The sequence below is a fragment of the Oreochromis niloticus genome, linkage group LG5, assembly GCF_001858045.2.
Source record: "Oreochromis niloticus isolate F11D_XX linkage group LG5, O_niloticus_UMD_NMBU, whole genome shotgun sequence".
NCBI lineage: Eukaryota > Metazoa > Chordata > Actinopteri > Cichliformes > Cichlidae > Oreochromis > Oreochromis niloticus.
Window position 1 is genome coordinate 23,496,770 of NC_031970.2, and position 12,019 is coordinate 23,508,788.

The 12,019-nt window shown below is 44.1% G+C and overlaps 1 protein-coding gene and 1 pseudogene across 1 annotated transcript; one reads left to right on the plus strand and one right to left on the minus strand.

Moving 5' to 3' along the window:
• Positions 1-4,104: 4,104 nt before the first annotated feature.
• Positions 4,105-7,142, plus strand: LOC109202214 (elongation factor Ts, mitochondrial-like; annotated as a pseudogene).
• A 533-nt stretch (positions 7,143-7,675) lies between these two features.
• On the minus strand, positions 7,676-10,433 carry LOC109202215 (poly(U)-specific endoribonuclease-like). The gene is given in 11 exon segments (XM_019358938.2): positions 7,676-7,931; positions 8,011-8,153; positions 8,250-8,356; positions 8,445-8,558; positions 8,668-8,873; positions 8,961-9,120; positions 9,461-9,463; positions 9,826-9,870; positions 9,873-9,944; positions 10,054-10,176; positions 10,287-10,433. Coding segments are annotated over 11 exon segments (1,137 nt in total). The 5' UTR covers positions 10,336-10,433; the 3' UTR covers positions 7,676-7,816.
• Between the last annotated feature and the right edge of the window lie 1,586 nt (positions 10,434-12,019).

The following is a 12,019-nucleotide window of genomic DNA, read 5'->3' on the forward strand; positions in this document are numbered from 1 at the left end:
TGTTGCTTTCTGTCTGTCAGGAAGCTGGTGATCCACTGACAGGTAGCTGGAGACACGCTGAGCTGGGAGAGTTTGGAAGAGAGAAGTTCAGGCACGATGGTGTTAAAAGCCGAACTAAAGTCCACAAACAGGATCCTGGCATAAGTTCCCGGGTGGTCGAGGTGTTGCAGGATGTAATGCAGCCCCATATTCACTGCATCATCCACCGACCTGTTTGCCCGGTAGGCAAACTGCAGAGGGTCCAGATGGTGGCCTGTAATGTCCTTCAGATGGGCTAACACCAGTCGTTCGAAGGATTTCATGACCACAGACGTCAAGGCGACAGGTCTGTAGTCATTCAGTCCTGTGATGGTGGGTTTCTTGGGAACAGGGATGATGGTGGAGCGTTTGAAGCAGGATGGAACTTCACACAGCTCCAGGGATCTGTTGAAGATGCGAGTGAAGATGGGAGCCAGCTGTTCAGCACAGGTCTTGAGGCAGGAGGGTGAGACACCGTCTGGTCCGGGGGCTTTCCTGGGCTTCTGTTTCTGAAATAGTCGGCTCACATCCTCAGTGTGTATTCTGAGTTTCAGGGAGGAGGAAAGGGGGGTGGGAGGTGTGATGGAGGTCGTTGAGTCTGGATTGGAGAGGGTGATGGTGGTCGTTGAGTCTGAAATGGGGAGGGTGGTGGTGGTCGTTGGGTCTGGATTGGGGAGGGTGGGGGTGGTCGTTGAGACTGGATTGGAGAGGGTGAGGGTGAAGGGGGGAGAGGTGGAAGGTGTGTTGGGGGTCAGTGTCTGAAGCAGTGTCTCTGGGGAGGGAGGGTGAGGCGTGGGAGTCTGTCCGTCTCAAACCTTCAGTAGAAAGTGTTTAACTCGTTGGCCAAGTCTTTGTTTGCTTCAACAGTGGGTGGGGGCGTCTGTAGCTGGTGATTTCCTGCAGGCCCCTCCACACTGATGCAGGGTCGTTGGCTGAGAGCCGTTCTTCCAGCTTCTGGGAGTAGATCCTTTTAGCTTCTTTGATCTCCTTGGTCAGTGTGTTCCTGGCCTGCTTGTACAGGGCCCTGTCACCACTTCTGTAGGCGTCCTCCTTGGCCTTACGAAGATGTTGGAGTTTAGGAGTGAACCATGGTTTATTGTTGTTGTATGTGCAAAAGGTCTTTGTTGGCACACACACGTCTTCGCAAAAACTGTTGTATGATGTCACAGTGTCCGTGAGCTCATCCAGGTCATCATAGTCAAAGGAGTTTGCAAAGAAAAGCGTCTGGACTTCTTTAAGTTGCTTGAAGACATTTCACCTCTCATCCGAGAAGCTTCTTCAGTTCTAAGGTCAAATGGCCGAGAGTCCCAGATTTAAACCCAGTGGGAGTATCCCCCAAGGAGGGACAAAGGACCCCTGGTGATCCTCTAATCACATGCGCCAAGGTGTGAAAGCGGGTGTGGGACCTAATCAGCCAAGGTTTCGGGTGAGCTCATTGTGAAACCTGGCCCCACCTTGTCATGTGAATTCCTGAGGTCAGATGGCCCAGGATGTGAGTGGGCGTTAAGTCGTAAGTTATCAGATGCAGCTTCAAAAACAGTCCAATCAGTGCAGTCAAAACAGTCCTGCAGTTAGCATATACATGCTAATATGTATAATGCATAAATAATTAAGCATGAAAAAAAAGTTAATAGTAGGACTAGCTGGGGACGGGGGCCCAAAGATCAAATTCTGCCCAAGGCTCCTCAAAACCTTGGGCTGGCTCTGACAATACAGAGCAGCTGTCCTCTGGTACGCTAGGTGGCGCAGAAGTGCAATAAGCAATTCACTTGAACATTTTTGTCCCTGGACAGCTTCCTTCCACAGCGTGGACGTCAATGACATTCTGAGCTTTCATAAGATTGCTCACTTCTGTAGGATGTGAAGATGTCCTTAACCTTTTTATTCAGAACATTAACAAGAGATGTCGCAAATTGGGTATTGGTGGCAGGGCATTCAATTGGATCCAAGACTTTTTATCTGGTAGGAAGATCCAAGTGCGAATTGGGTCTACAATTTCTAGTCAGTGCACGGTTGAGAATGGGACACCACAGGGCAGTGCGATTAGTCCCCTGCTTTTTGTTATAATGATCGATGATGTTTTTTCTGATGTTCCTGAGGGTATTGGGAGGTCTTTGTTTGCTGATGATGGTGTGTTATGGAAAAAAGGAAGAAATATTGAGCACCTAGTGGGCAAGGTTCAGGAGACTGTAAATATGGTGGTTGAGTGGGGATTTGACTGGGGATTCAGGTTTTCGGTGGAAAAAACAAAAATGATGTTCTTTACCAAAAGAACAGTGAGTGAGACTTTGACATTGAAACTGTATGACGAGGAAATTGGGAAAGTGAGCTCTTTTAAGTACTTAGGTGTTGTGTTTGATTCAAGACTGACATGGAGGGAGCATATTGACCGGATTGAAACCAAATGTAAAAAAGTTGTTAATGTTATGAGGTGTGTAGCTGGGAGGGGTTGGGGAGCAAGCTCTTCTGCTTTGAAAAGACTTTACCAGGCATTGATTAGATCTGTCTTCGATTACGGGTGTGTGGCATATGGTTCAGCAGCTCATTCTGTGTTGAGACGTTTGGATGTTTTGCAATCAGAAGCCCTTAGAGTGTGCTGTGGAGCTTTTAAAACGTCTCCAGTCAGTGCCCTACAGGTGGAGATGGGAGAAATGCCCCTGGATCTTAGGAGGAAGCAAGTATCAGTGAATTACTGGGTTCATCTTGGTGGTCATGGTGACGCACATCCTACAAAGGAGGTCCTTTTGTAGTGCTGGGAGTATGGAAGAAGTCAGAAGGATCATTTTGGAAAGGTGGGGAATCAGTGGGCTAAGGAGTGTCATGTGTATGAACTTAAAATATGTCCTGCAGTTGTGTTCCCTGTGGTTCCTCCATGGTTATTGGAGACCCCTCCTGTGGACTGGTACTTGCTGGATCTGAAGAGGAAATTGAAAGGAAAAGTCAATCTTGTTTCAGCATTTCATTTTCACAGCTCGAATGAATACCCTGGGTATATTCATGTGTTCACGGATGGTGCTAAAAGTCCAGATACCGGAATTACAGGGTTTGGAATAGTAGTTCCATCCAAAAATATTGAAATAAACAGACGCACTTCGGATGGACTGGCAGTGTACACGGTTGAAATGGTAGCAATTTTGGTAGCATTGAAATGGATAGAGTGTTCAAAACTCAGGCAGGTAGTAGTATGTTCTGACTCAGCAGCTGTTCTTTCAAGTCTACAATCGTTTTGTTCGAAGACAAGGCAGGGTATGCTGTTTACTATTCTGGAGACTATAAGCAGAATAAGGTGTTGTGGTGGCAATATTCACTTTCTTTGGGTGCCAGCTCATGTAGGAATCAGTGGAAATGAAAAGGTGGATAGGTTGGCAAAAGGAGCATTGACTAAACATAGGACTGAGATGGAAATTAAAAGCAGCGGATCTGAAGCAAAAGGTATTGTTTGGAGGCAGGTTGTTCAGGAGTGGCAGGAGCGGTGGGATTCAGGGAGTAAGGGCAGGCACTTGTATCATTTTAAGAAGGAGGTGGCAGGGTGTAGGTTGTATGGGGGTAATATCGTAATATCGGTAATATAACGCTACGTCCAGATGAACAGATTCAACTTTTGGAGATATGGGGGTAATAGGAGAGCAGAGGTGGTCATTACCAGGCTTAGGCTGGGACATTGTGCAGTAAATAAAACACTACAGATGATAGGAGAACATGAGACGGGGCTTTGTGGAGTGTGCCAGGAGGAGGAGGAGACGGTAGAGCATGTAATACTGCGGTGCAAGGGTTATGATGTGGAGAGGAAAGTTCTGCAGAATAGATTGAGGGAGCGGGGAATCGGGGAATTTAATCTGAAGAGTGTGTTGGAGGGTAGTAGGGCACAGGTGAGGGAATTGGTGGGGTTTTTGAAGGCTATAGGTGTTTATGAAAGAGTGTAAGGTTTTTGTTTGTTTGTTTGTTTGTTTGTTTGTTTGTTTGTTTGTTTGTTTGTTTGTTTGTTTTGGATACAGATTGTAAGCTCACTGTCTGACCCATACTCCGGAACAGTAGGAGGCGGTAATGCTCCTTTACGTTGGTTGCCAACCGCCGTTAAACACAAAAAGAAGAAGAAGAAGAAGAAGGAGAGATGTCGCAAAGGTAAGCGGTAAGCGCAGGATTGACGTTTAACTTTAAACTCGTCTTGGTTGTCTCGCTGATCATGTGTCCAACCCAAGGTGGAATGAAACAAACCGATCACAGAAATGAAGCCAGTGCATGGTCCAACCTTAAATCTTCACTCTAATCAAAATATGAGCTAAAGTGCTGCATTTCCCTTAAGAACAATTGTATTAAAAAAAATAATAAAATAACCTCACACGCCTTTGGCTATAAATTTTTGATGCTACCCAGTCATATGCAAAGTATTAGGCTAATGGGTGGCCCACCTGCCACTGGGACACCAACTTTAATACAAGAGCAGTAAATTTAAGTCAGAGTAATGCATAATATCGCAAAGTAACCACATCCCATTACCAGTTTACATTCCCTTTTTGTGTAAATAAATACATTTTATATAAATGGGTGACTGTACATACTTGTGAGTAATTTCAAACTGAATTTGTGTCATTACTGTGGCCCACCTGCAGAACTTTCATAGCCCACCAGGGGGCCCCAGCCCACACTTTAGGAATCACTGCTGTAGTCACTTAGACACTCCTGAAGAAACACTAAACTACACAATTAGCCTTGTTTAGCAGTCCTTACACTAACAAACTGGCTTTTCTTTTCAGAGTGTCCTATCAAGCGATGACTTAAGCAAACTCAGCGTGGGTGAAGGAACCTCACTAGCTGATCAGGTGGCTCTCACTATAGGTCAGTACTTTGCTTAAGGGACACTGCTCATTGTAAAGCACATTTCACACATGGGTCATATAACATTGCAATTTGTTAAAATTATGGTTTTCTGTTATTCAGACGTTTCAGTTTTATGCTCGAGCTTAACAGAAATATAAGATGGAGAGAAATGTGGTACACACATTTAGACTGCTCAAAAAATAAAGGAATATGTTAAAAACACATCAGATCTCAATGGGGTGGGGGGATCATGCTGGATATCTATGTATCTATATATCTATAAGGATGCCAAATTCTTTGATGAAAAGGAAAATTATCAGCCTACAGAGGCCTGAATTCAAAGATGCCCTTAAAATCAAAGTGAAAACATTATTGCAGCAACTCAAAATGGTACTCACTAGTCCTGGGGGATCTCCTCCCAGATCTGGACCACAGTGTCACTGAGCTCCTGGACAGTCTGAGGTGTTGACTTGTGGGGTCAGATGGACCGAAACATAATGTCCCAGAGGTGTTCTGTTAGATTTAGATCAGGCAAGTGTGGGGGACGGTCAGCTCTATCAAATCCTTCATCTTCCAGGAACTGTCTGCTAACTCTCGCAACATGATATCGGCCATTTTCATGCACTAGGATGAACCCAGGATCCACTGCACCAGTGTAGGGACTGACAATGGGTCCAAGGATTTCAAGGATAGCTAATGGGAGTCAGGGTGGCATTGCCTAGCCTTCATATACCACCACTGACCCACCACCAAACCAATCATGCTGAACATTGTTGTAGGCAGCATAACGTTCTACACGGCTTCAACAGACCCTTTTGCATCTGTCACACATGCTCAGGGGGAACCTGTTCTAATCTGTGAAAAGTACACAGTGCCAGTGGTGGACCTGCCAATTCTGGTATTCTATGGCAAATGCCAACTGGGTTCCACGGTACATAGAGCCAGCTAGGGGACATTAGGCCCTCAGGCCACCCTCATGAAGTCTCTCTGATTGTCTGCTCAGACACATTACCATTCACACCAGTGGCCCGTTGTAGCTTTGGCAGTGCTCAAGTTCCTCCTTGCACAAAGGAGCATAGAGACAGGTCCTGCTGATGGGTTAAAGGACCTTCTACGGCTCTAGCCAGCTCTCTGGCAGACACAGCGATCCTTCTGACAATGACACATACGAATGTTACATCATAGAGGAGCTGGACTACCTGTGTAACCTCTATAGGGGTCCAGATATTGCCTCATATTACCATGTTAATTTAATTAACACCAAGCAGCTGAAACTGATTAACAACCCCCTCTGCTACTTCACTGACCAGACCAATATTATACTCTGATTAAAAAGTGTTCCTTTAACTTTTCTTGAGCAGTGTATGAAATATTACAACTCGATACATTCAGACTTTGGCTGTTAAATTGATGCAGTAGGCTGGATGTTATTAGGCAGTTAAAGTTTTGCAGAAAAGTTGCTAGGTTGTTCATTCAAGTGTGAAGCTGACATGTTTAGGTGCTGTCAGATTGTCAGGAAGGAGTGCTTATCTGAAAGTTGAATAAATACAGCTGTTTTGGTTTGAAACAAAAAATGTAAATAAATAGAAATATAAGCGGAACAAATTTTGAAATTGTCAAGTTTTTGAATTGTTGCTCAATAACATGAAAATGAACAGTCTGTTGCAGCAGGCTTCGGTTTTATATTGGTGCCTCTTGCTCCTCAGGTCACCTTGGTGAGAACATGTCTTTGAAGCGGGCAGTGACGGTGGGCATCCCTGCTGAGTGGAAAATTGGTTCATATGTACACGGCGGCATCAGCACCCAGACCGAGGTAGCCATGGGCCGTTATGGAGCCCTGGTCATATTTCAGGGTGGAAAGGAAGGAGAGCAGGAAATGCTAGGTCGTAAACTGGGACAGCATATAGTCGGAGAGTCCCTTTGTCTCTGGGTAACATGGATGACCTGCCCTGTGGCGAAAGTGAGACATGCCTGCTGCCTCAGACCTTCCTGGCAGACCCCAGCAGGACTGTGGCACAGTTCCTCAGAGGTCAGCAGGCTCGAGTGCTAGACTTTGTCCGATTTCAATGCGGCGAGACGACTGAAGACGCAGAATGAAGAGAGGGGAAATTGTTCATCCAGCTGAATTTGACATGTCTTTATTTTGTGTGTGAATATAATTCAGGTTTTTGTGTACTCTAAGACTGAGGCATCACAGTCACACAGCATCATGAATTTGAAAGAGTATGTGCGCCCACAAACACTGGTACCTGATGAAATGACCAATCCAACAATAAAATCTTTTTCCTGAAAAACCTGTCTTAGTATTTAATTTTATACACTATTCTGTGTTCTGTATTTTGACACATAAATATAAATTTTTAATGAAAAGGTTTAGTGGTTTAGTAATTATTTTCAAAATTATCAAAAATTATCTCTATATATGACGAACCTCTTGCTTTGTAACCTAACTGAACTTACATCCATCTATCTTCTTCTGCTTATCCGGGGCCGGGTCGCGGGGGCAGCAGCCTAAGAAGAGAAGCCCACCACCTCCAGCTTGTCCGGGGGAACATCATGGCGTTCCCAGACCAGCCAAGAGATATTATCTCCAGCGTGTTCTGGGTCTGTCCCAGGGCCTTCTCCCGATGGGACATGCCTGGAACACCTCGCCCAGGAGGCATCTTTGTCCGATGCTTGAACCACCTCAAATGGCCTCTTTCAATGTGCAGGAGCAGTGGCTCTACTCTGAGACCCTCCCGGATGGCTGAACCATCATTAGGAGATAAAGTATTTTTTATTTATTGCTCTGTATTGTTTTATTGCAGGATGCAGGGAATGTTGAGACAAATTTACATCACATTACATCTTCTCATTTGGGGACTTGAATTTAAGTGCTACTGTTGGGAAAATGATTTCAAAACAATTATATAATGAGTGTAATGAAACACTTGCAGGCAGCGCCGCAGTTTGCTTATTGTTTAGGGGGAAGTTTCACTCCCTAAGGGGTTGCGGGATAGGCCGAGCCAATGAACTTCTTCCCATCTCCGTAGAAGGAATTATCCCAGGTGTAAGTCTGAATAATGAGCGTGCTCCCTCCCACGCTCAGATGACACCTGAGGATGATGATAGATAGCAGAAATCAGAACAGATCCACGTGCAATAAGGCGTCACAGGATGTGAACATTTACTCACTGTTTTCCAGGACGAGTGATGTAGCAGAGGCTGTAAATGGCAAAGTCAAATTCTGGGCTGCAGCCAATGACCGCAGAGCCAACCTGCTTGTAGTAGCCGTCCCACATGAACTGCATCCCCAAGACATCAGGGAATGTAGTCCACTGAAGCAAGAGTGGAAAAAAAGAAAAAGAAAAAAATGAATGCAGTGCTCTTCGTAAACTAAAAGAGTACTTTTAGAATTTATCGCCAGTGCTTACAGGCCCATTGAAGCTGTGGCTGTAGTAGTTTAGCTTTCCACTTTTTTCAAGAAGATAAAACCGGATCCAGTTGTGGAAACCGGAGACCTTTCCTCCCTTGATCTCTCCTGTTAGAGAATGTGGTTTTAAAATAGTAAAAAAGAAACTACGTTTTCAAATAAATGAGATGTTCAAAGAAATCTGCTCTGTCCGAACCTGCAAAGATGTGCTCAAAGCCGCTGGAGTCCAGCTGGTTGTTGTTGCGAGAGTACAGACCAAACCACATCATCTTCAGGTCCTGAATGAAGTCTTCTTCTGATTTGTAAATGCCTTAAGATATAAACACAGACATTGAAAACACATGAGGATAACCGTACCCAACCTTCAAGTATTGCCGAGGATGCGTGAAGGTGAAATATTATGCATAAAAATATGTTACCCTTGTTGTAGAGAAAAGCAAACAGCTCCCGTCCCACCTGAGTGTTGGACATGGTTTCCCTGACAAATTTGTCCTGCTCAGCCAGCTGCTGAGAGCTGAAGTTCTCCGCCTGTCCAGTCATCCTGTTGTAGTTGTCCAGCACAGACAGCAGAGCAGCGTAGGTGGGCTTGGAAAAGAGAACATTCTCGTTCAGGAAGCTGAACAAGCTAAAAGCAGAAATAAAAAAGATTTAGAACATAGAAAAACTGCTATGTAGTGAGAGATTGCTGTGCTGATAAAAGGGCTTTTCTCACGGCTTCGAAGAGCGATCTGTCTCAGAGCTGGTCTGAGAGCTGGCCACCAGAGCCTGAGGGTCAATGACCAAGACTGAGGCTGAAGCCTTGTTTGAGTCCAGAGAATAAAGTCTCTCAGAGATAGACTTGATCTCTGCATCAGTTACCGCACCACCCACATCTACAAAATACATGCACATATGTGTGTTACTGCAGACGTCACAGTACAGATAACAGGAAAGTAAATAAGTCTAAGTTAAGTTAAAAACAGTGTGTTTTAACTCTGCTTGATTCAGACATCACATTTAAACTGCTGTTTGGATCACCACACAAACCATAAAACATCAGCTTTCCACAATGAGAGCTGGAGTATATTTAGACTCTAGTATTGCTACTTTCATGTATCAAAATACATCTTCCACCACTGGGTAATACTCAACATAGAGGCAACAAATTCAGTTAAAGAACGAACAAACTGAACCTTTCTCCTTTCATTATATGAAGTAGTCCAACATTGACACCTGCTGGACATATACTAAAAAAATCAAATAAAAAGCTTTGACCATGAGCGACTGGCACCACAACCCAATAAAAAGTGTTTAGATTACCTTCGGTAAGAAAGTAGCAAAAGCACAATATGGATGGATGGCACAGTATAAAAATACTACATTACAACTAGAATAAATCAAAAGAAAGAAATTAAGAAAATTAGTTCTCATTGTGCATCTACATGATGATAAAAAGCTTCATGACTCTGAATGTGTCGATTATAAAAGAAAATTAACTCTAAAATATAAGTGGTCAAAACACAGTTACACTTAAATAATTCAAATAAATTTTGTTGTTTAGTCCGGTCAGCTACGCACAACACATATTTTGGTCTTACTGTAACAGAGTTCGTTGTAGTCGCTGCAGCAGTTGTTGTACTGGGGCACAGGGAGTTACAGTGACACTCGTTCTGAGAGTTGTAACTCTCACCACACCTGCCCTTACAAGATGTGGAAGCTAGAAGGAAAATAAATACTGATACTAATAGCTTACCACAAACTCTAATAATGGCAAATGCACATGTTTTGGTATCAAATATCATCAAGAGTCTGCTTCTGTCACATACCTTTACATATTGCAGCGTAGTCTGAGCAGCAGTCATTGTAGCGCTCACACGCTGGGTTGCACTGGCACGAGTAATTGCTGTCTGTTCCATAACCACATCGTCCCTGACACGAGTCCAGCGTATCTGGAAACAAACCGGACAGACTGGTGTCATAAACACACTGACATCCTTGTTCTGCCTGTAATATGATCATAATAAAAATGCAAAGATGGGTTAAAAAATAAATGATTTACTGCTGAAACCCAGGGTCACACAGAGTACAAGGACAGCAAGGACCTTCATCTTGGCTTAGCAGCAGCCTGATATCTAGGTGAACTGACTGCTATGGCCTTTCCTTTATATCAAAGTGGGGTGTGGTTTTTGCCCAACTACCATCAGAGAGGTAGGGCATACTGGTTCAGGGACCATTTGAGGTGGAGTTAAGTGACAGAGCACCTCTGCACAGGTTACTCAGCTTTAATTCTCCTAAGTAGTATCATGTTGGAACATGATGGCCACACACACATTTTGACCACACCAGCAGGCACCAATATGGCAGCAGGTGCATCACATTTTTAAAGAAGAGTCTGTGGTTATTGTTGTTTGGGTAATCCCAAAATGCTAAATATACCCAACCACACCGAAGGGCACAGCTTTTAAGACAGCACAAAAGATCATCGGCTGCCCTCTCCCCTCCCTGATGGACATTTATTCCTCCCGCTGCCTCAGCAGAGCAGCAAACATTATCAAGGACAGCTCCCACCCTGGTTTCAACATGTTCAGCCTGCTTCCCTCAGGGAAGCGCTACAGGTGCATCAGCACAAAAACCCACAGACTCAAAAACAGTTTCTTCCCCAAAGCGATAACCACCCTGAACTCACACATGCACCGATAACACAGCCCCCACTTCCCACTTCCTCTATGGACCACCACTGTGCAATACCAATTCTATGTGCAATACCTCAACTGTATATATGTCTGTGAAGGTTCTCAGTCATCCAGGTCATTGTAGTCAAAGGAGTTTGCAAAGAAAAGTTTTGAGTTTTGAGTTCCCTCCCCAGACGCCTTAACACCCACTCACATCCTGGGCCATCTGACCTCAGGAATTCGCATGATAAGGTGGGGCCAGGTTTCACAATGAGCTCACCCGAAACCCTGGCTGATTGGGACCCACACCCAATTTCACACCTTGGCTCAGGCGATTAGAGGATCATCAGGGGTCCTTTTGTCCCTCTGTGGGGGGATACTCCCACTGGGTTTAAATCTGGGACTCCCCACCATTTGACCTTAGAACTGAAGAAGCTTCTCGGATGAGAGGTGAAATGTCTTCAAGCAACTCAAAGAAGTCCAGACGCTTTTCTTTGCAAACTCCTTTGACTCAACTGTATATACATAACACTATTTATACCAATTCTATGTGCAATAACTCAACTGTATATAAATAACACTATTTATTACATATTACTCTTTTTTTCTTTTTTCTTTTTTTAAATACGGCTTGTATATTGTACATTTTATATATATATATATATCTTTTTCCTATGTTAATACTGCCCATATGTACATAGCGCTGGAGAACTGTACCCCTCCCCCAGCATGTTTACACTGAGTAGGAGATGCTCTGTATCTCATTGTACAACTGTATAGTGACAATAAAGGCATTCTATTCTATTCTATTCTATTAAAATGAGAAAACAATAGTGTTGTTAACCTGATGATGGGAACCCACTAGTAGCAGCACACATATGTATGTCAGCAGCTGATGACACAGTCGGTAATGAATTGACAGCACCTTTAGAGGTGGTTGAGCTCAAGGGACGTGGTAGGGGGGACTGTGTTTTGTTCTTATAGAGAAGTTCTCAAGGTGCTTGAAGGAAACTTCAGCATCATGTCCTGAACTTGAGAGGGAAACTGCATTCAATTCACATGAATGCTAACTACACCGTTAAAAAAGTGGGACTTATAGAAATTTAAACCGGGAGATAAA